Source organism: Elephas maximus, chromosome 17 (genome assembly GCF_024166365.1).
Source record: "Elephas maximus indicus isolate mEleMax1 chromosome 17, mEleMax1 primary haplotype, whole genome shotgun sequence".
In the NCBI taxonomy this organism is placed as follows: Eukaryota; Metazoa; Chordata; class Mammalia; order Proboscidea; family Elephantidae; genus Elephas; species Elephas maximus.
In genome coordinates, this window is record NC_064835.1 from 48,374,779 (window position 1) to 48,399,545 (window position 24,767).

Genomic DNA, 24,767 nt, shown 5'->3' on the forward strand with positions numbered 1-24,767 from the left:
ATTCTCACTCATGCAATCCAACATGCAACGTGAGCAAGTGACCCTGTAGCAGCCCTCACCTAATGTATTCAATTCACTCAAAACTGAAGTTTTTATTGTTAGTAACAACGGTAACATGTTTGTTAACCATAACACAGGGCACTTAAGTGATATGGGCCTGGAAACACATGCTGCAACTGACCTTTCCAAATCTGAGGAATCATTTCTAGCCGACTGGCCACATCCAATGCTTGGAGAAGATCTATCAATGTTTGGGAATGGGGAATGATGACCTGATTGAGAAAGTCAAATATATTTTTTTAAAGCATTAATAAAGATACTCACACACTTACCTATAACGATAAATGATAAGCAATGAACCATCTTACTGAAGGTATCAGGTCCCTGTACCACTTCAAGGTTACATCAATGTGTTCCATCAGACAAAGCAAACTGAAGAACTTGGAGCTGTCACAGAGAGACAAGGTCCATTTAGTCTAATGTCCCTGCACCTAACATAAGGGACTAATTAAATCAAGGCACGGTTACAGGCTGACAGGCTACACAGAATTCATGATACTGAATAATGTATCTGTCTGAAAGCATTCAGTGTGAAGAAGGACCTGGACACACAGAAGGCAACTGTCACACACCTAAAAGCTGCCTCCTGAAGTCCATATTCTACCTGTCTGAGTGACCCACTTAAGGAGCCTGTCTGGGCTCTGGCATCGTCATCTTTAAAAACAAAAGCAAGAGGCTGGGACAAGATAATCTCCAGGGACCCATCCTGCTCTAACAACACAAAAATATAAAATATGAGGAGGCAGCGGCAGAGGTGGGAAAAAGACAGACGGATTTCTAAACCGTTTCAGAGAGAGAAAAAAAGAAGATACACGCTAAACGGCCCATCCTGGCATTCTAGCCTGCTTTAATTTCTAAGTACTCAATTAAACTTCACTATTAAATTAGAGGCATGCTGCCTGAGGCACACATGGGCCACCAACAGCCTCCCATTCGCAGAATCTATTAATCACTTTTTAGATTTAAAAATACAACATGTCAAAAAGCAGGTCCTCCATTCATGCCAAAGGATGCATTTCCAGCACACTTACTAATAGAAATTACGACGGTGGTCGGGTCCAAGGAATTTCCGGTTGTCTCCAGTGTTCAAAACGTCATGCACTTCGTAGGCAAGTTCTAGATCTCTGAGGGACGAACACTGACAATGGGCAAGTGTAAGTATTACTCTGAGAGCCTATCAGCCAAACAGCCGCCAGCTACACAAAACAGTACAGTTACTTCTAGAAATGTTTATGCTGATTCAATTTATTATTGACGTAAATCATACTTTTTTCTGGCTATGATATACTGTATTGCTGTCAACAAACAAAACCCCATGGAAGTATATCTCGGTATACATGTTTAAATACAAAGGAAAAAATCTGTAAGACAAACACTAAACTGGTGAACATGATTAAATGATTAAAAAAAAAACTAGATAAAAACAGTCATCAACTTAAAAATTTACTACTAGGCAAAAATGAAATAATCTGAAACCTTATCTGAACAGAGAGTGGAAAAAGGCAACTTACATAATAAACATAAGGTAACGATGTTAGGTGATTAAAAACTACAGATTTTAAGGAAAGAGAAGAACACGAGAAAGACAAACATGAACAGGAGGAAGGGAAAGGCCCAGAGTGAGAAGCGAGGCTGCTGAGTCAAGGTGAGGTCCAATTACAGATTAAGTTAGAAAATGGACAGGAACCTTCTCTTAAAAAGGGAATAGTAATTGAACAAGAAATGGTACTTACAACTATCATGGCTGATAGAAAAAACGCATCTGAAAATCAGAGTTCATGAGAGCCTTGGTTATGAAGGATGTAATAAGTTTTCCAAGTCAGAAACATTAATAAATGTTCTGTCACCGTAACTGGTAACACATGACATAAAGCTAAAAGAATAAAAACTCAAGAGGAGAGGAAGTATACGGCAAATTGCCAGACATTTTGGTTTTCTCTGAATAATCACCCAAAACATGACTAACCCCTGTCCTCATCTCCCAAATAGCAAGGCCTCTAATTAACCGGCACTCAGGAGAAGAGGCTTTAGATGAGGAAAATGGGAGGGAGCACTATCTGGACATACCGTCTTCCAGGTCCCTTGCAGAAAACGTCTTCCCCCTTAATTCATTCATTATATCATAGATGATCAGGGATGGCTCTTTTGAAGTGCTTTCTGCAGAGTAAGAATCCAAATGGGTTTTATGAGTCTGCTTCCTGTACCACCACCAAACCTAGGACCCAATGCTGAGGTCATGCATTTCCTCCCTCCTCTCCTGCCTACGGCCTGGCCAATAGCTGAAACGAGGGCAGATGCCTGCTAATGGGATATATGCACCCTGAAGAGGACACGTCTCTGAAAGACCAGGGACAACCACAGGTTTCTGTCCACCTGCTCCAACCAGAGGCTCTTCTTTTCCCTCTCAATTGCTTCAGAAGAAGCTCGACTTTCATTGGGGTGGGAGGCAAAAATGTGCCCCCATCCCCAAAACCTGCATACCTAAAAAACAGACAAATTTTTTAAAGTATAATCACGGTGACAAAACCAAGGAAAAAAAAATTGTAGAATTAATAAATGTGGGCAGTCCTTCAAAATCACACAAGCTGAGTACTAATAGGTGAAAAAACTTATTCACGATATTCCTAGTCAAACACACCATTCATCTACTGTGTCCTCATCCAGGTAGTAATATGGTTCTAATGAAAACACAGACGTGCATTTATAATTTCCTTAATCACGTTTCCATTTGCTAGTATTCCTAGTTACTTTATTACCTTCAAAATATTTTACTTAAATATACTGTTTCCATTCTTTTAGACGCTCTCCTTGGGTTAAACCCCTAAGAATTATTATTGGGTCTTATTTAACAGCCAATTTACACATTGAGGACAAACGGAATTCCCCCTCCTCTCCAAACACGACCACGGCTGCTATGTGAACGTAGGTACCGCTGACATTGGTTAGCAACTGCACAAAAGTGATGCGATACGGCAGAGAGGAATGGGACAGGTTTTGGGTCAGAAGAACTAGTTCCACCACAATCGCACCAAGGCCGAGTAAAATTTTGGAGTAGTCGGTTACTGCGGAAACTGTTTGCCTGTTTCCAAGATAAAGTCAGTTACCTGTATTTTTTCCCAACAGGTAAAAAACTTCCCTAATAGGCGAGGATGCAGATTTTGTAAAATTAGTCCTCCAGCTCAGATGTTTACCTGTGTTTTATTGACTATGCCAAGGCATTCGATGTGTAGATCATAACAAATCATGGATAACACTGTGAACAACGCAGATTCTAGAACACTTACCTGTGCTCATGAGGAGCCTTTACACAGATCGAGAGGCAGTTGTTCGGACAGAACAAGAGGATACTGACTGGTTTGGGTTAAAGTCAGGATGGGTGTGCGTCAGGGTTGTGACCTTTCACCATACCTATTCAATCTGTATACTGAGCAAATAAATCTGAGAAGCTGGACTATATGAAGAAGAACGGGGCATCAGGATTGGAGGAGTACTCCTTAACAACCGGTGTTATGCAGACGACACAACCCTTGCTTGCTGAAAGTGAAGAGGACTTGAAGCACTTACTAATGAAGATCAATGACCACAGCCTTCAGTATGGATTACAACTCAATAAAGAAAACAAAAATCTTCACAACTGGACCAATGAGCATCATCGTGATAAATGGAGAAAAGACTGAAGCTGTTAAGGATTTCATTTTACTTGGATCCACAATCAATGCCCATGGAATCAGCAGTGAAGAAATCAAAAGATGCATTGCATTGGGCAAATCTGCTGCAAAAGACCTCTTTAAAGTGTTGAAAAGCAATGATGTCACCTTGAAGACTAAGGTGCGCCTGACCCAAGCCATGGTGTTTTCGGTCGCCTCCTATGCATGTGAAAGCTGGATGATGAATAAGGAAGACCAAAGAAGAACTGACAGCTTTGAATTGTGGCGTTGGTGAAGAATATCGAATATACCATGGACTGCCAAAAGAACAAAAACATCTGTCTTGGAAAAAGTACAGCCAGAATGCTCCTTGGAAGCAAGGATGGTAAGACAATGTTGTCAGGAGGGATCAGTCCCTGGAGAATGACATCATGCTTGGTAAAGTAGAGGGTCAGTGAAAGAGAGGAAGACCCTTCAAGGAGATGTATTGACACAATGGCTGCAACGATGGGTTCAAGCACAGCAACAATTGTGAGGATGGCACAGGACCAGGCAGTGTTTCATTCTGTTGTACACAGGGTCGCTATGAGTCAGAACTGACTCGATGGAACCTAACAACAATGACCCAGAAAGAATTAAGTTCCTCTGTTGTTTATAAAGTCTACTGCAGGAAAGAATTAACAGCACTGTCACTTCTGAACCTAGGGTTCTTAGGTTAGGGGCAAACGGCTAAGACCCAACAGACAGTGTCTACTGTGTGCCTTCCAAGCAGGCACAAGGCACTGTGAGTCATTAATTTTATGACATCAGCCCTGACTTTATTACTTAGGTAGGGATCCCTTTCCATTTGACACAGCTGGTAAACGTTAGTGTTGTCATTTCAACTTAGGTGTGCCTTGCTCCAAAGCACACTCAACAGACACAACTCCACCTACAATACTCCTGACTGAACTAAAAGACGATGACGACAAATAGAGTCTCCAAGACTCTCATGAAAGGCTTCATAATAAATGTGGTGTTAATGTGGAGCAGCGCTGCCCATCAGAACCTACTGTGATGACAGAAAAATGTTCTACACCTGCCTCACTAAACATGCTAGCCGCCAGCACTGAGCGCTAAGTCAACTAAGGGATTTTTAACTTTATTTCATTTTAACGACATTAACTAGCCACATGGGGCCAGTCGCCAGTCTCCTGGCCCGCAGAGCCCTAGAGAGCACAGCATACTCCAAACTGAACACTTCCTGACCATTTCTATTTGTACACCAACACTCCTTTTGTAACTCCTTCCCCTCCAGCTCACGCTGTACATCACAAACAAGGTTATGACCTTCAGAAAAACTTTCTTCCCAGGCTGTAGGTGTTAATTTGTGAACTCTATTCTCAAAGACTTCCCAAAAGGTAACTTGTAACAATCATGTAAACCAAAGGGAGCTGGTCAATTTTCTTCATAAACTGATGTAACATAATACATACCCGTGTGATAAAACACTTGAAGGAGATGGTGATACGTTGCAAGTGAGGGCTCTTGAATTACCAGGTAGATAGAAAAATAAGAAATACAGTAAGTCAAAACAAAGCTATCTAAAACATACCTTACTAAGGTACACTAAACTAAAAACATATCGATGTTGGTATTTCATCAAGACTCATCTCTATTTCTTTGAACACACAGGTAAAGATTAAGAGAGTTATAAAAGATTGCACTGATTTGGAAAGTCCAAATGCCTACTGGAGCCCTGGTGGCGCAGTAGTTAAGAACTCGGCTGCTAACCAAAAGGCAGTCTGAATCCACCAGCTGCTCCTGAGAAGCCCTATGGGGCAGTTCTATTCTGCCCCATAAGGTTGCTATGAGTCCAAATCGACTCAATGGCAACAGGTTTGGTTTTGGGTTAAATGCCTACTACAAAAATGCTATAGCTTAAGTACTTAACACCAAAGCATACTTAAGTGATTTCCAAAACATTCAATTAAGTAATTACTGAATAGTACACAACACAATAGCAGTCTGGGTTCAAAGACCTCATTATGCCAGAAAATGTCGTGGAATTTAAAACTAGTTTATTAAAATGAAACAATCTTTCCAGAATTAAGAGATCTATAAAAAAAGTATGTAAAATGCTTAAAGAACAATGTAATTTACTATTAAGAACATAAAAGACCACAAAGGGGCTCCTGACATAGGAAGCACATGTAATTAAGCGTGCCAAATGGTGAAAACAAAACTCCTAATATTTTATACTGAACAAGCGCAAGGAGTTTATGATGACGTGCACAAGGAACGTCTATCCAGCACGTGTCTTCAGCGAGGGACTCTAGGATGGGCCTCACCTATGCCGATGGCTTTCATCTCACGCAAGGTCTGCAAGGCTGGCACTTTCCCAAACTCATGGAATCCTCGGAGACACTTCAGAATGGTGTTGAACGTCTGGAGACTGGGCTTCACCTTCTGCGCGACCATGTGTTTCAACAGCTCCTAGATGAGTCAAAAGCAGGAAGCACTTTTTATGTCTGGGTAGATCATTTACCTAATACCACAGTATTTCATACCTCAAAAAAAAAAAAAAAGAGAATTTGGCATTCAGGCTCTATCTAGAGCAGAATAATACAGATGACCCTGATTCAAAAGCCACTGATTAGTTAGCAAGACCAGTGACTTTGCTGGGAAAGCCTTTTAGAGACATGTCCCTCCTCAGAGACCCCATCCCCACTGATCAAGGTGTCCAATTGTCTTCAGGCCTCAGTCTATTAAGTCTTCGAGGAAAGACTCAAGTACAAGAAAAGACGTTTAGAATGGACTGTTTTTGCTATTTTAAACAACATGCTTCTATTCCTAAGTTATCACACAAGAATCCAGTGATTTCAATTTTTTTTAACTGATAACCATATTACAATAATCATGTGCTGCTTTTGTGATTAAAAAACTATTAGGAAAAGTAAGTGAATAAAGCAACCCAGCTCTTCATGAACTCTAGGTGTATGCCTGGGTCAAATAACTTAAACTCTTCCCACAGGACAGACACAGCTACTTAACGTACAGGTTAGTGAACGGCAGTGTAGCAGGTAATCTTCCTGAGCATCCAGCACGGTGACTGCCGTGTTGGTACTCAATGACTGCCGCTGTCTCCAGCCCATGTTACTTCTTTCTAGTGAAAGATATTTCAGGCATATTAGAACACAAAACAAGAGTTCTTCCTTACCTGTATTTTATTCCACTTCACCTCATATTTGTCATTCCCTGTCAATGCTGTTGCTTTGATCAAAGCATTAAAGGTGTATACATCAGCTGTAAAAGAAGAAAGCCACTTTAATACAATCTGGGGTTAAAGTGAGCCATGGCTCACTTTAAGGAAAGGTAGCCCTGCCACATGCCCACAACACTGGAAAGCCACTCTGCTCTCTGGATCTCTCCTCCCACGTCAATCACCAACGCCACAGGAAAAGAGGAAAACAGGTCACTGATGGAGGCAAGCACCAAACAATCTCACACAGATTCTTTAAAGAAGTTAAAAGGAGAGAGGAAGGGAGAAGGAGTCTCCAGAACACACTCACCACTAAGTCTGTTGTTCAACAATTCGGTGTACAACTTTAATGCCTGCTTATTTGCTTGGTGCTGGAAGAGAAACAGAGTAAAAACTAAGTGCATTCATTTGAGAAATATTTGCACATTTACTATTCTAGAGTCTGGGAATACGGAAGTAAACAGACAAGGTCCTTAATCTCATGAAGCTTATACTCTTAGGCAGTGGTTCTCTACTGGGGCAGTGTGGCCTTCCTGGGGAAATTCTTGGTTGTCACGACTGAGAAGGTGAGGGCACTACTGGAATGCAGTGTGCAGAGACCAGGGAGCAGCTCAAAACACTCCATGTACAGGACAGTCCCCACAGGAAGAACTCGTCCAGTCCAAAATGCCTACTTTAATAGCTACTGAAGACTGAAAATACAAACAACTGTACCTTCACCATTCCCCGGATCACTGTGCAGTAGGAATGTGCATTTTTCTCAGGCATTAGAGCAAAGATCCTCTCAGCGTTGTTTTTTTCTCTAGACAGACACAAGAGAGTAAATGTGAACGTGGGAAACAGGAAAAGCCAATGACAGCTACCATCACGAACTGGAGTTTACGACACTCCAGGCACTGTGCCAAGCACTGTATGCGTACCATCTCATTTAATAGTCACACCCCAGAGATGAAGACATGGTTATCATAATTTTGAAAATGAGAAAAAACCGACACTCAGAGACCTTAAGTCGCCCAAGGCTATGCAGTCAAACGGTAGAACTAGGATTAAAAGGGAAAATTTTATGAAAAAGTGATATATAATTCATGGTATTAAAAACAAACTGTACAAGTTATAGAGTCAAACCTCCTCACCCCCCCAACCCCCAGATGCAATTCCCCAGAGGCAAGTATCTACAGATAGATGCTTCTGTCCTACTGTAGCATATACACATTTACTCTCTTCAAAAACAAAACAAACAAAAATGGTACCACATTATACAAACTATCCTGTACCTTGTACTTTCCCTTCTTAAAGATTCTTCACATTGAATCGTACAGAACCAGGATTTGAGCCAAGTCTATATCCCAAAGTCCATACTCTTAACCATTATGCTAAATTAGTAAAATCTACCCTAAGAAATGTCATCTTTGATTGTATTAAATTCATCCCTTCAAAAAGATTTGATATAAATGGTAGCTTTCTTTCTCCAGAAGTATCTTTAGATACCTCTACCTTAAAATTTTGGGGCTGTTAACCAAAAGGTCAGCAGTTCTAATCCAATAGCCGCTCCTTGGAAACTCTATGGGGCAGCCCTACGCTGTCCTATAGAGTAGCTGTGAGTCAGAATCAACTTGACAGCAATAAATTTTTACCTTAAAATTAACTTCAGTTAATTTAAATTCTCAAATGTAGCTAAATGCTGTATTTACTTTTTGTCTGAAACTGAATATTTTTGCTTGCTGAACAGTAAATTCAGCACTACATTTTAGTATATGTATGGAGCCCTGGTGGCACAGTGGTTAAAAGTTCGGCTGCTAACCAAAAGACTGGCAGTTCAAATCCACCAGTCACTCCCTGGAATCCCTACGGGGCAGTTCTATTCTGCCGTATTATCGCTATGAGTTGGAATCAACTTGATGGCAATGCGTTTGGGTTTTAGTTTATTTTAATGTAAACAAAATGTACCAAATCTTCCAGATTAAAACATGACTTAGAGGTGTATGCTACACGGTAACACTGTTGATGAAACTACCAAAGGAACAGCAACACATGAAGGTTACACAGAAATACATGAAAAAACAAACATAAGCCTCTACACAGGCTTTTGTGCTGCTGGGACCTTATTAAAAAGGTCCAAATATTATGAATACAAATTTTAAAAACTAATATTTCACACTGAAAACTACTATATTTTAGATCACAGAATATGCTCTTGGGGGGAGATGGTAGGAAGTAGTCAACGCACTGTATGACACTATAACGATAGAAGCTGTTAACTGTGTGTAACATAATTCCAAGTAAGGAGCCCTGGTGGCACAACGGTTAAGCACTCGGCTGCTAACGGAAAGGTCAGCAGTTCAAACCCACCAGCCCCTCCATGGGAGAAAAGACCTGGTGATTTGATCCTGTAAGGAAACCCTATGGGGACAATTCCACTCTGTCCTATAGGGTTGGCAGGAGTCAGAATCGACGTGATGGCACCCAACAACCACGACGACGTACCTCCAAGTACCTCCAAGGTGACGACCAGTCTTCCTAGGTTCCTCATTAGCTTCCTCTGTAGCCTCTTCCTGAAATGAATTGTCATCAACAGAGAGGAAATGGAAGTTAAGACAACAATGGAATGCATTCTCCCAGGGAGAATGCTCAAAATCAGGAAGGTGAAGGGAACCTAAGAAAAGTCAAGGAAAAACAGATGAAACAGAAGGCAAAGAGGAAATCCAGGATATGTTCAGGCTTATACACGTTAATTCTGTAAGGGTAAATCAGCTAATTTACAGATGAAAAGCAACAGTGGCCCTGAAGCAACAAGTGTCGACCTAGATACAAGATAAAGTCAGTGCTCTCTGGCCTGGCCCAGAGAGATAAACTGGGAAATCAAATGACAGTCTTGTTTCCTCAGGGGCAGAAAGAAAATACTTGGAAAGATGTCTGGCTTGATCCATACAAAAATACTGTCCATTATCAGGGTGAAAAGAAGAAAAAACTTTTCTGGGTAAAAAAAAAAAATTTTTTTTTTTTTTTTTTTGAGAGAGATATTATTCATGTCTTGATTGGTTCCAATGGTTTTAAGCACTGACCCAATACAAGCTGTATTTGCTTTGAAAAGAATAAATCTTGTCCTACGTTTACAAATCAAGCTCTGGGTTGAGGCTGATGAATAGCAAGCCAGGCTTGGCTGGCACCACTTGGTGCTGGCTCGGTAGCCTGCCTCAGGAACTGGGCCGGCTGGGACTGCAGGGTCAGAGGGCCAGCCAGGTCGGTGGCTCCAGAAGATACTCCGGATGGCAGAGTGTGACTGTAAGCCCCTGCCTATGCACTTTAAAAGGCTTAATCACTGTATATAAATAATCTACATTTTGTGGAGAAAAATTAGAAAAGACAAAAGAATTTAAAATTTTTCTTATGCATATAAAAACAGTGTTTACAAAAACAGAATATAAATAGTTACGCAGCCTGTTTCCCCACTTATCAATATACAGAGGAACCATGGTGGCACCGTGGTTAAGTGCTTGGCTGCTGGCTGAAAGGTTGGTGGTTTGAACCCACCACCAGCTGCTCTGCAGAAGAAAGACGCTGGCAGTCTGCTTCTGTGAAGATTACAGCGCTGGAAACCCTACAGGCCATTCTACTCTGTCCTATAAGGTCGCTAAGTTGGAATCAAATTCATGGCAATGGGTTTTGATTAATATATGATGAGTTTTTCCATACCCAAACACACCCACACTAGCATTCTCAATCACTAGCCAACATTCCACTATCATAACTTAATCAACCTACCATTGGACACTGATTGCTTGTCTTTGTTTTTTTCTTTTCTGCTTTTTTTTTTTTTTTGCAGTTTTAAATATCTTGTATATACATCTTTATTCACCTGATCCAAAGGTTTCTTTGGGGCCTATTTCTAGAAGTCAAACTCTCTGGATTTTACTCTACAGGCCAGCTCTTGACACAACACTCTTCTGTGTACCCAGTCCAGTGTGCTCATGCCTCTCTGCCCATGTGTGTGAACTCCTGAGGGGCTGGGGGTCACGGAGCCTATTTGTTCATTACACATCATTTTGTCACTGAAATGATGACAGGGGGTCTGCCCAAACATTTCTGGTCAAAGCTTTGCCTGTGTGTAGTAGGCAAGGTCAGAATATTTTTAAAAAGGGAACCAGGATTAAAGTAGCTGTCTATCTCTGTTCCTCCCTCGAACACTTTTTATCAAGGTTACTGCACTGTATCGCAGTATGAGGCTCTCATTACTACCTTGACACGTGGCAAAAGAACAGCTTCATCTGGAGAAAGGTGTTACTTCCCCAAAAAACTGTAGAAACCAAGGCCAAAAGTATCTTTACGAACTCTAGAAGGCCATTACCAATTCTTCTGACTTTTCAGTTTGTTGAAAATGATAATCAGCTTGAGGCTCTTGGTCACCATAGTAACACAATAAATCCAGGAGACTATTAGTTGTTTCCAGAGACACAGCAGTTCCTGCGTGGAAACAAACAAACAAACAAAAGGAATCTTGACACACTCAAAAACTTAAAAAAAAAAAAAAAGCCATCAGGTTAAAATTCTTCACTTTTTCTATCAGCTGTGACTTTGTTAGCTACACACTTAATATCATCCATCACTTTTATGAACTGATAAGTATGCATTTGACATCAACTTAAACACCCAGGAGATATAGACAGGGACATAATCTCTGCTGACCATGTGGTCTGACAGAAAAAGTTAAAAAACTCCAGATGAAGCTGGACCCTGAGCTCCCTGACGGTATGTGCTCACATCCACTGGTGTCATGCTTTCACCTCCCACCTCCAAAAGAACACTCTGCAAACTATTTCCACTTAGTCCCCTTAGCCCAGTCATTTTTACAAACATGAGCACAATGATTCTACTTGGACCCAGGCCCCCCACTGAGACGTACGCCCCAAAATTCTAGCTTCAAGTGTATAATAGTAGCCTTTTAAAACTGGTTCCTCAAACATTATGCTCCTATCTTGATACTCACTAAGCAGGGAGAAAAGGGCACAGGAAAGAAAGGCATGAGATAACTTATTATTTTAAAAGAGTATAACTATTTTTCTAAACAAAATATTATGCTGATAATAAAAATGTCCACCAGGAAATTAAAAAAGAGGAAGCAGAGCAAGATGCCTAAGTGAGCGGATGCTCTCGTTTACTCTGCCAGCAACTAACCCACTGGACACGAATAAAAACAAGCAGACTGCGGTCTCAGAACTTCAGGTGGCAGGTGAGGTGTTAGAGAGTCGGGGTGAGCCCAGAAGTAAGGGAGAGGAGAAGCAGGGTGGGCACAGGTAGGAGAATCTACCGGCTAATGTGGGGAGCACACGCTCATCACCATTTTGTGACAGGGCTGGACAACACCCCAAACAGTGAACACAGAAAGGGAGCTAATCTGAGGAAGCTGTAGCCTGAATTTTTAAGGCTGGCTGTGGGAATTCATTGGAAACCTGGTGGAGTAGTGGTTAAGCGCTACGGCTGCTAATCAAAGGGTCGGCAGTTCGAATCCGCCAGGCACTCCTTGGAAACTCTATGTGGCAACAGTTCTACTCTGACCTATAGGGTTGCTATGAGTCAGAATTGACTCGATGGCACTGGGTTTGGTTTTGGTTTTTGGGTGGGAATTCACGGGCTATGCAATTGGGAGTGAGCTAAGGGAGACCGTGACACTGCGACAGAGTGCTGTTGAATCTTGATGAGGCCCCAGATGGACAGGCAGTAGGACTGGGAGGAACTACAAAGACAGCAGTGCAAGGGAACACATCAGACTGATGGGTGACAGAAAGAAACCCACAGTGGGACACTGTAGGAGAGCCTGTGCAGGGGCACCCATGAGGCAAAGACATAGAGAGCCCCCCACCTTTGCCTTAAGAAAGTCGATCCCCACCTCTGACATCAGAGTCTGTGATCAGCTAAACACCACCCCTCCTCACACACACATATTGAATTCCAGAGATCAAGCATCCAGGGCTGAATCAGCACTGAAAAAAAATAACCCAAGGGTAAGAGTGCCCTCTAATGGTTCTGAGGAGGAGATACCAAGCCCACTGCTGCTAGGCTGCTTCTCACTCACAGCAACCCCGCGGGTCGCCGTAGAGCTGCCCCATGGGGTTCCCAGGGTTGGGAGTCTTTGCAGAGGTGGGTTATTGCATCTGTCTCCCATGGAGTTCCTGGTGGGTGCTGGCCCTGGCCTTTCAACCAACAGCTGGGCGCTTGGGTGCTGCGCTACCAGGGTGCCCGAACAAAATTTCCCCCAAAAATCAGAATACAAAATTAAAGTTAAAAAAATGGCTCAATTTCAACAGGAAATAGTAAAACACACAAAATTGCAACGGAAGGACCAATGAAAAGCAAAACATGAAGAAGAGGAAATATCTCCTATGGAAACCAGACTAATGCAAAGAACTAATAATTTTCAGACTATAGTGCTAAATTGTTTAAAGAAAGCAAACAGAAAACAAACTAGCGGATATCTGGAAACAAATGGAGGAACAAAATGAGAAAGTCAACTAGGAAACTGGGAAAAAAAAAAAAAAAAAAAAACCCAAAGAGAACCACTGGAACTGAAGAATAAAGCCGCTGAATTACAAAAGCAAGAGAAGCACTCAACAATAGAGTTGAACAGGCAGAATAAACGAACTAGAGGACGAAATAACTGAACTTATCAAGCCTCAAGAGAAATAAAAGAACCCAGAAATGGAAAAAAAAAAAAAAAATACCGCAAATGGAAATATGGGATTTAATTAAGAAATCTAACATTAGAATTATGGGAATACCGGAGCACCATGACGACAATAAACGCATAGAAATGATCTTCCAAGATACAAAGAGAATTTCCTATATCTGAACAGATAACCAAGTCTGCAAATAAAGGAAGCTACACAAACCACAATTAAAAGAGACACAAAAAGATCAACTCCATGCCGTATCTTAATAAAATTCTTAAGAACCAAAGACAAGGAGAGAATTCTGAAAGGAGCAGGAAAAAAATGCAACATAACGCAAATTTCTCCCCAGAAACTCTAGAGGCCAGAAGACAACAGTGACACTTATAAAATACTGAATGACAACAACTGCCGACCTAGAATTCTTTACCCAGAGAAGCTGTCATTCAAAAATGAGGGGGAAATCGAGACACTCCCACACAAACAGAAGCTCTGGAAATTTGCCAGCACCAGATCAGCTCTGCAAGTATTGCTCAAGCGAGGAATCCAAGTGAAAAGGCAAGAGCATTAGATAGACACTCATGTCTCTACCTGGGGACAAAATAAACATACAAAGGAGAGTGAGAGATCTGCAAAAAGTACAACAAAACAGGCAATCCTAAGAACCAAGTATATGATTATTTTCAGGGAATAGACTCAATAATTAAATTCTGCAAGCAATACAACATCACATTTGTAAGAAATAAGTACAAAGTAAACTTACTGAATATAGGTTGCATACTGACGTCCAAGGAGACACACCAACAGAAGTGGGGAAGGGAGAAGCTTATCGGGAACAGATTCATCATGTGAACTGTTGTTCGCACGTTAACCGTTGTCGCACTTTGATGTTGTATAAAGTAACACGTGGTGGTGGTGGATAGCAGGTGCTGTGCCGTCAGTTCCTACTCACCACTACCCTGTCCTGTGCCATCCTCACAGCAGTTGTTCTGCTTGAGCCCATCATTGTAGCCATTGTGCTAGTCCATCTCACTGAGGGTCGTCCTCTTTTTTGCTGACCCTGTACTTTGCCAAACATGATGTCCTTCTCCAGGGACTGGTCCCTCCTGATAACATGTCCAAAGTACACGAGATAGTCTCACATCCTCGCTTCTAAAGAGTATATGTGGTAACCACTAAGAAATCACCAACAAGAAACATTCAGAAAAAAAGACAGCAAAAAGGCTCCTCACAAGAAAGCAGTCAAAGACAAAGACAGAAAAACCAGAAAAAAAAAAAAAACTAAAAAACAAAGCAAACAAAAAAACGAGTGAGGTAGACACTTGGTTTTCAGCAATAACCTAAAATGTAAATGGTCTAAACGTTCCATGCAAAAGGCAGAGAGTGGCAGAATAGATTAAAAAAAAAAAAAAAAAAAGATCCATCCTTCTGCTGTCTACAAGAAACATGCCTTAGACACAAGGACACAAATTGCAAATAAAATGATGGGGAAAAATACTTCGTGCAACCAGTAACCAAAAAAGAACAAGGAGGGGCATGCTGGTAACAAGATAAAATAGACTTTAAATCAACGCCCATTACTAGAGATAAAGAAAGACACCACATAATAATAAAAGGATCAATCCAGCAAGAAGACATACCAATCATAAATGCATATGCACCTAACAGCAATGTGCCAACACATATGAAACAAATACTAACTAATATGAAGAGAGAAACAGGCAACTTCACAATAACACTGCGGGACTTCAACACACCACTTTCAATTATAGACAAAACATCTAAAAACATTCAAAAAGATCCTTAGTGGACACTGAGAACTTAAATAAGATCATAAGCCAATTGGACTTAACGGATACACACTGTTTTTACGCAAAAAAAGTACACATTTTACATTCATTTGCCAACTGCATCCTCCCCCGTCCCTGAGGTACTTTCCTAAGGCCACTATGTCAATTTTTTTAGCAAACAAATGTAAAAGGCACACATTTTTTGAAATAAAAATACAGTATAGAACACTCCACCCAGCATCAGAACAACATACATTCTAATGCATTCTTTTCCAGCGCACATGGATCATTTTCCAGAATAGATCATATGCTAGGACACAAAACAAGTCTCGACAAACTTAAAAAGACTGAAAATATACAAAGCATCTTCTCTGACCGTAAGGGTATGAAGTTAGAGATCAACAACAGGAAAAATAAGGAAAAAAAAATATATATATACATGGAAACTAAACAAAAACTACTAAAAAAACACTGAATCAAAGAAGAAATCAAAGGTGAAATTTAAAAAAATTCCTAGACTCAAAGGAAAATGAACACACAACATATTAAAACCTTTGGGACACAGCAAAAGCAATACTCAGAGGAAAATTTACAGCAATAAATGCCTACATTAAAAAAAAAAAAGATACAAAATCATTAACTTAAACTGACAACTTCGACAAATAGAAAAGGAAGAGCAAAAGAAAGCAAAAGCTACCAGAAAAAAGGAAATAATAAAGATCAGGTAAGAAATAAACAAAATAGAAAAACAACAGCACCAACAAAACCAGAAGTCAGTTCTTTGAAAGGATCAATAAAACTGACAAACCACTGCCTAAACTCACAAAAGAAAAAACCAGAAGGGGCAGATCACCAAGTTAGGAAATGAAGCTGGTGCCATTATAACCAATCCAACAGAGATAAAGAAGATCATAACTGATCATAGTAATGAAAAACTGTACTCCAACGTATTTGTCAACATAGATGAAATGTACAAATTGCTAGAGACACAGTACTTACCCCAAACTAACAAAAACAGAGGCAGAAAATGTAAACATGCCTATTACAAAAGAAAAAAGTGAAGATGTCATCAAAAACTGCCAATAAAAAAAAGCCCAGGACCAGATGGCTACACTGGAGAATGCTACTAAACATTCAGAGAAGAGGTGACATCGATTCTACTCAATCTCTTTAAAAACACAGAAGAAGAAGGAATACTATCGAACTCTATTGAGACAGCACAACCCTGATACCCAAACCAGGGAAAGACATCAGGAAAAAAAAAGTACAGACCAATATCCCTTATGAACATAGATGCAAAAATTTTCAACAAAGTTCTACCCAACAGACTTTGGCAACATATCAAAAAAAAAAAAAAAAAATCATACACTATGATCAAGTGGAATTCGTACAAGGTTTACAAAGCTGGTTCAACATTAAAGTCAAACAATGCAATCCACCACATAAACAAAACAAAGGAAAAGAACCATATGATCCTACCAATTGGTGCAGAAAAGACATTCAATAAGATTCAACACCCTTTCCTCATAAAACTATCAACAAAATAGGAATAGAAATTTCTCAACATAATTAAAGGCTTATATGCAAAACCAACAGTCAACATTACAGTCAATGGAGAAAGGCTGAAAACCTTCCCTTTGAGAATGAGAACATGACAAGAGTGCCCGTTATCATCGCTGTTAGTCAACATTGTACTGGAAGTCATAGCCAGCGCAATAAGACAACAAAGAGAAATAAAAGGCATAGAAATTGGAAAGGAAGAAGTAAACCATCTCTATTTGCAGCTGACATGATCCTATACGTACAAGACCCTAAAGATTTCCCAAGAAAACTGATGGAAAAAATAGAAGAATTTAGCAACGTTGCAGGGCACAAGATCAACACACAAAAATCAGGTGGGCTCCTCTACATTAACAAAGACCACTCCGAAAAAGATATCAAGAAAACAGTACCATTTACAATAGCCCCCAGATCAAGAGAACTCAAATTAAACCCAGCATTTATGGACAGAAGATTTTCGACAAGGGGTCAAAGTCCATTCAGTGGGGCAAAACCAGTCTCTTTAATAAATGGTGCTGGCAAAACTGGACATCCACCTGCAGAAAAATGAAACAGGACTCATACCTCACACCATATATAAAAACTAACTCAAAATGGATTAAAGGCTTAAATGTTAAACATAAAACCATAAAATTTCTGGGACAAAACTATGGGGCCTAATCTTTTGTAAAAACAGGATAACAAACATTACAACAAATGCATGAACAGAAGATGACAAAACAGATAGATGTGACCTCCTTAAAAAAAACTTTGCTCATTAAAAGACTTTTATTAAAAGAGTAAACAACCTACAGACTGGAAAAAATTCTTCAGAAAGAATTTATCCATTAAGGGTCAAATACAGAAAACTGCAACAACTCAACAACAAAAAGACAAACCACCCAATCACAAAATAAACAAAGGACACGAAAAAAATCTTCACCCAAGAGATCACCCAAGCAGCCAACAAACATGTGAAAAGACGTTCCCGATCACTAGCCATTCCAAAAAGTCCGGCGCAGCTGAGTCGACTACATCCCGTAGCGACCCTATAGACAGAGTTGAACTAACTACTCCACAGGGGGGCTTCCAAGGAGAGGCTGGTGGATTCCAACTGCCAACTTTCTTGCTTAGCAGCCAAATGCTTAACCACTGCCCCACCAGGGCTCCAAAAGGATAAATATTGCATGATCCCTTTTTTATTAAGAAAAATAAATAAATATATATAGACCAATGTTTACTGGTGGTTACCAGGGAGCGGGGGGTGGGGGGTGGGGGAAGTACACTTTAGACTGTAGACTTGTTATTTTTGGTGATGGGGAAAGTGGCACTGAATATGGATGTAGTGAGCTCAGCACAACCCAAGTAAAAACGAGGGTCTGGGCACATATGGATGGGCGTAGGCAAATCAGTAAGACAGGTACCTACAGGCGTGTGCATATGTGAGCTCAGAGAGAAATATCTAAAGGCACGTGTAAATACAAATATGTGCGTGCAGGCACATATACATATTCACTGAAGACACAAATATGGATACTCCTCAGACATAACCAAACACCTTCAAAGACTTAAGGTTTAGGATCATAGTCTCAAAGGACAGCTCAATCAATTGGCAGAACATAGTTCACAAAATCACAATCTGCATCTTAGTGAAGTGAGTAGCCGCTGGGGTCTTAAAAGCTTGTGAGCGGCCATCTAAGACGTCACTATGGTCTTCTACTAGCCAAGAGCAAAACAGTATGAAGGTGACTAAAAGCTAAGAGAAGAAACAAGTCTGCATGAGCTACAACCTCACCTACCCTGAGACCAGAAGAACTAGATGAGGCCCAGCTACCACCACTGAATGCTCTGACTTGGGTCACAATAGTTGGTTCCAGATAAAATGGGAGAAAAATACAGAGCAAAACTCAAATTCTTATATAAAACAGATAAATAAAAAGCCAGACAAACTGAACAGGAGAGAACACTGTGTTCAGTGAAAGAGTGTCCTGAGACACTCTTTAAACCTGGAATGGAGCCTATTCCCTTCAGATCACCTTTTAGGGAAACAGCAGAGTGGCGCACAGAATAAAAGATATTACCCGTAAGATCCTACTTAAAAACCATCAGTATGAGACCAAAAGTCAACACTCAAAAGCAAAGATAAGAAATAAAGGGGCATGGAAACTACAGTACTGGAAAGGAACCAACAGAACACAATTAGAGAAAATGCTGACACATTGTGATATATTTAACTAATGTTACCAAACAATTTGTGTGGAAACTCAAAAGGGAACCTAACTCATTGGGTAAATTTTCACCAGAAACTCAGTATTTACAAAAAAAAAAAAAAAGCCCAGGAGAGAGTGCATGGCACAGTGGGGAGGACACAGCCTATGGATTATAATCCGATTGGGTACGAACCCAACCTTACCATTTCAGAGTTGCATAACCCTGGAAAACTTATTTAATAATTAATTTCCTTTATAAAATAACTATAAAACACTTAACTGCTAAGTTGTAAGAATTATAATCACTACATAGCAGAGCATTTGCCACTTACTAGGGGCCTGATAAATGAAACTAAGGTCCCTTTGCTGGGGTGCCAGCATCTTCTGTCACTGTAAACTGTGGGCCTGACACAGTCTTCAAAAAATGTTTACTGAATGAATGCACGTGCCCACACCACAGAGTAGGTAAAACTAGAAAAAGACAGGCCTTGGAACTAAGAATTTTAACGCAGACTTAAATTATAATCTGCTGTCTTCAACTCATTTGTACATCTAATGCCGCAACAGGCTGCACACTGAAATTCTCAAATCAAACACAGCTTTCTGCAAATATTTCTTTTTCTGTCCAAGTCAGTATTGAGTGATTCGGCCCAGTTTCCATCTTCGGTATTTTTATTCTCAATCAGCATACTGGATTCCATAAACTAGTCTGCCTGAAATAACACTGGACGCTTCCATGTTACCACAGGCACTCATGGTAGCTTATCAGCCACGCTAGCTAGACCTATCCCCCTGGAGGCTCATTCAGATCCAATTTCAAGACACAGGATTTTATAACTAGAAGCTCTGATGAATTAAATGGCTTTTTCAAGCCACGGAGCTAGTTAGTGTCAGAGCTAGCACCAGTATACAAGCCTCTGATCTGAAGGTTTAGTGCTCTTTCCTTTTTAAATACCTTTGCCTGTTTTGTGTGACTGGTGAACTTACAGTTCCGGCCCTGCCCTCCAAATATACTTAAAAGGGTACAGGACACTTTAAATTCGATAAGTACCGCGCTGACGTTACAGACTCGAAGCTGAGCAAGAACAGCTGTGTAATTTCTCACCCTGTAGTACGGCACAAGAACCTAGTAAACTAACAAAGTTATAACTCTACCTCGTCTGTAATTTTAAAATGAAACTAAAGCAGAACCTGAAGTATTCACTAAGCTATTAACTATATGAACACCACAGCCATCTAACAGAGTAGGTAGAGCGGTACTTGTAACTTTTATTCAAAACTATCTGGATCAGATTACTGTGACCCATCTTCAAAGACCATTTTCTTAACAGTGACTTTAATTAAACTTTGTTACCTGCTTGCAAGAGTTGATCAAACATATCCACTGAAGCTTTGACTTTTCTGAGCTTAATTCGTTCCTTCAGGGCGGCTTCGCTTATACCTTCAATCTGAGGTTCGAAGCACTCAGGCATTAAACACTAGAAAAACAGAACAGCTAAAAAGTTACTAAAAACGGGTAACAATAAAAGGATAACTGAGTAGGATAAATTTTTTTTTTTTTTTTTACCTACACATCAAAATAAATGGATGCTGTTCTAAACTATGTTTCATGCATCAGATACTATTTATCATTTCATCACGAATGCCTTTTCGTAGGGAACGTGTGTAACTATAACAAACAAAAAGAATCCCTCCAGTCTCCAAAACAAGATTGTTTAGCTACCTTCTAACCTTCTGGATGCTGGACTTAGCTCTGTGCTTAGCTCAAGGGCCCATTGTGGAGACAATGAAACCACAGGAGGCTTTACAGCAAAAGTAAGCCTGGAGCTAAGCACCCAACTGTTAATCAAAAACATAAAGAGGAAAGGATTAGCTCATAAATGATCATTCCACCACTAAAAAAAAAAAAAAATTTTTTTGGAGGGAGGGCTTCAGTATTTTGACCTACACAACCTCACTGGCTTCCTCACTTGTCACTAGGAGTCACTGTATGAGAAGCAGGAGGGGTGTGTTTGGGTGAGTGAGTTGTGGAAAGCAGGGAGGTTGGAATGGAGGTGAACAGTTTGGGCACAATGAGCCTGCGGTACCCGTTTCCACCGGTAACTGCAGGAGGGCCTGGGTACATCTGTTCTGCTCACTGCTGCACTAGGCACAACGGCTAACACACAGGAGGCACTGCATAAACTCTAAAGGACTAGAGAACAAAGAGATAGTTGGAAGTGCATTTTGGAACTCAAAGTAGAGGGATCTAGGCTGGATACACGTGGATGCCAAATGGGCTGTAAGGTTGCTGAAGCAAGAGAAGTATAGACAGGAAAAAGAGAAAAGAGACTGAGCAGGAAACCCTAGAAAAAGGCACAATGCTTAAGGCGTGGAGTAGTTAGTGAAGGAAACTGAAAAAGGACACTTAATAAAGGTAACGATCCAATAGACTGCTGTCACAGAAGGCAAGTGGTGGAAAAATATCAAGATATTTACATACAAAAAGGAGTCATAAGAGGTTAGTATTATGAAATGATAACACCACACATTAAAAGCCTTCTGACTCCAGTATTGCAGACATTGCAACAGTTACTCAAGTATTAGCCATGAAAGCCTGATTTATTTACATTTATACAGTATTATCTGAAAATTGCAATTAGCTCCGCTTACCGGTATATGAGGTTCAGCTATATCCTTCTGAAAATATTCGGGATATGAATTAATAATAAACTTTGCTGCATTCTCTCCAGATTTCTTTGCCAATAAAAACGAACGCTATATAAGAAAGAAGATTTAGCTATAAATTCGTATTTACATATAATTTGCTCTCAAGATCAAACTTCCACCCTGAGCAACAATTACTCACCTGTGCAAAAAAGAATACCAATTAGAAGTTAAATGGCATTATGTTATATGTCCACCTCTTCTACTGAGTGTGATATGTTTCTACTGAGTGTGATATAACAACGTGAGATCACATCTTATACAGCTTGCGGCTTATAATGCATAGAAACTGAGGCCACTCCAGAGTGAAAGACTCAAGTGCTCAAAACCAAAACAACACTCTCCACAGCCAATCTTTTTAAAATTTTTTGATAAAAGCAGTGAAGGATTCAGAAAATTTACCAATTTTATAAGCATCTCTAAACTTCTTTAGAATTCTATAATTAAGTTAAATTATATGTGCATTCTTGTACCCAAACCAGCAAAATTAAACACAGAACTAGAAAAGTTACATGAAAACACTCACAGATTCTGGAAAGGATGCTGGCACGAGGTAAGGATCATCCTGAAATGCATAAGGGGCAGCTGTGGGGTCCTGTGGAAAAAATACAAGTCTTTTCAGCTAGATTTTATTAAAAGGACCTTGTGAGTTTTGGTGACATTCAAATATTCTACAAAAAGTTCTAATTATATATGTACTGTGCACGTAGAACTATGCATGTATGCACGCGTATACACACACAGAGGACACATACACAAATACTGTACTTTCAGTTCCACAAGACTTGGCTATAATTATGCATAACTTAAAGTCAACAAAGGCACAACCACGACTGACTGCTTGTTAACAGCTGAGTCTTGCTATCACTGGGAACTAATGCACTTTTAAGTTTTTGGTAAGGATCCTCTGAATTACCTAGTCCTGACACAAATTTCCTGGACTAGGCTTTCCTTCAAAGCATGATCACTAGCCATACCATGCTCAACTTCACCCAGAATCCCCCCTCCAAATGGGCAAGGATACTACTGGGTCCTCTTAGGAGACAGGAACAGCAACGGCTTCTCTGTGTCCTGTTGCCCAAGACGGTGTACTTCTGAAAATTTTCTAGGTAGAACTCCGAGCAAAATCAACTCTTCAGCACCACCAAAGGTCCCACTTGAAACTCTAAAATTACTTCCTCTATTCCTGTCCTCTCTGAACCCTCTTTTCTGGGCCTTCTGGAACTCTATTCCACAGAAAACCCTTAATCTGTTCTGGCTGGACCTTTGCCAGCTTGTCTTATTGACCTGGACTTTCCTGAGGGAAGGTAGCTCATATCTGGGGTCTGGAGATTTTTTTTTTTTTTTTTAACCTAACTTCCTGCTGCCACTTTCAAAGCCCCATCCCTCCACACTCCTTATTTGAGGCTTATTTCATCCTTGGTTAAGCACTGAGCGGCCTACCACAAGGATGGTGGCTTGAGCTCACCCAGTGGCTCCATGGGAGAAAGACCTGGCAATCTGCTTCCATAAAGGTTACAGCAAGAAAACCATGGGGGCAGTTGTGCTCTATCACATGGGGTTGCTATGACCCCAATTTGACAGCACCCAGCGACAACAGCACTGCACTCTACAAGACCTGGCAGCTCTAGGCTACTCTCTGATGACAGGACAACTGCGGCACACCTGGCTCTCTCTTCTCCGTTGCCCTCGGACACCTGTGCTGGTCTCTCAATAAAAGCTCTGGTTTTGGGGACTGGCTGGGCTTCTTTTAACTTACTAGACTTATTCTTCCTATTCGTCTCTTGATTTTCCTCCCTCAATGATTTCCACATTCTCCATGGTCTCAGAGAAACTTCTCCAGTCTGGCCCTGCAGTGCAGACATCTCAAACTAAATCTGTCCCAGACCGAACTTCCCTGACGAACCTACCCTTCCCCCTTATCTTCTCCACCCATCTCAGTGAGTGCCACCGACCACTGTGAAGCTCAGCCCCAGGACCCTCTCCCATCACTCTCATTCAATTACTTCAGGAGGGTTCCCCGCCAGGCCAGGAACTGATTTAAAAGTGGCTCATGGTGCCTGAACTATACAACATGGTTTATGCTGGACACCTGCTTTCCTTCTGGGAGCTTGAAATTTTGTTATGCGCTATGCAGAAGGCGCCTACCTGACTAAACCTGTCAAGTAGATTCTAACACAGCACACAGGACATAGCAAATGCGGCGAGAGGTGACGGGGGACAGATCACGTAGGGCCATTCAGTGGAACAGCTGCTTTATGTCCTGAATATTTCCCCTACCTACTCCATCCCCTACTCTAACTGCCACTGCCTTAGTTCGGTGCCTTCCTCACTCATACATTCAGTACTATTTACTGAGCACCTAACATGTGCCAGGTATCACTCCAGCTACTTACCCTGTTTACTGTGGATGCAAGTGCCTGAAGAACTGCCACTTTATCCCTAAGAATGAGAATCATACGTTAACCAGAACTTTTCATACTTACGAAGTGACTCTCAGAACGGACTGGCCGATTAAAAAATGCAAATCTCAGTCAGAGGTAGCGCTTATCTCTCAAGACCACTACAGTAGTAACAGGTCAGAAAATGAAAGAACTGTCTAGTTCTTTTACGTAAAGGTGGTTAACATGTTCCTAATATACTTTGCCTGGCACCCCTGGTTTCAAACGTATTTTCACTCGTATGGTAGATTTATCGTTTTATTTCCAGAAGGGAAATGATTATAGTAAACTTAATAAACAAAAAGTATTTTTCTAAACAAAGTTTCACATAACAGTCGTAAGACTATGTCACCTGAAAAAGACAAAAAAATACAAATGAAATTTTTTATTATATCAAAAATATCCGATGGGTTTCCCATTAATTTCTTTGAAGTTATACTTATATAATTTCAGCCATGAGTGGTAAAGACA

At 40.6% G+C, this 24,767-nt stretch overlaps 1 protein-coding gene across 1 annotated transcript in view; it reads right to left on the reverse strand.

Moving 5' to 3' along the window:
* PTCD3 (pentatricopeptide repeat domain 3) overlaps window positions 1-24,767 on the reverse strand; it is a 36,187-nt gene that overhangs the window by 4,607 nt on the left and 6,813 nt on the right. The window contains exons 4-19 of the mRNA XM_049856762.1: window positions 24,252-24,297; window positions 22,382-22,450; window positions 21,802-21,906; window positions 20,504-20,627; window positions 11,294-11,409; window positions 9,433-9,500; window positions 7,663-7,750; window positions 7,259-7,319; window positions 6,907-6,992; window positions 6,038-6,182; window positions 5,183-5,233; window positions 2,128-2,217; window positions 1,794-1,822; window positions 1,092-1,198; window positions 369-447; window positions 182-272 (exon numbers count right to left, since the gene is read on the reverse strand). Of these exons, the coding sequence (XP_049712719.1) occupies window positions 182-272; window positions 369-447; window positions 1,092-1,198; window positions 1,794-1,822; window positions 2,128-2,217; window positions 5,183-5,233; window positions 6,038-6,182; window positions 6,907-6,992; window positions 7,259-7,319; window positions 7,663-7,750; window positions 9,433-9,500; window positions 11,294-11,409; window positions 20,504-20,627; window positions 21,802-21,906; window positions 22,382-22,450; window positions 24,252-24,297 (1,355 nt within the window). The remainder of the gene's footprint in view (window positions 1-181; window positions 273-368; window positions 448-1,091; window positions 1,199-1,793; window positions 1,823-2,127; window positions 2,218-5,182; window positions 5,234-6,037; window positions 6,183-6,906; window positions 6,993-7,258; window positions 7,320-7,662; window positions 7,751-9,432; window positions 9,501-11,293; window positions 11,410-20,503; window positions 20,628-21,801; window positions 21,907-22,381; window positions 22,451-24,251; window positions 24,298-24,767) is intronic.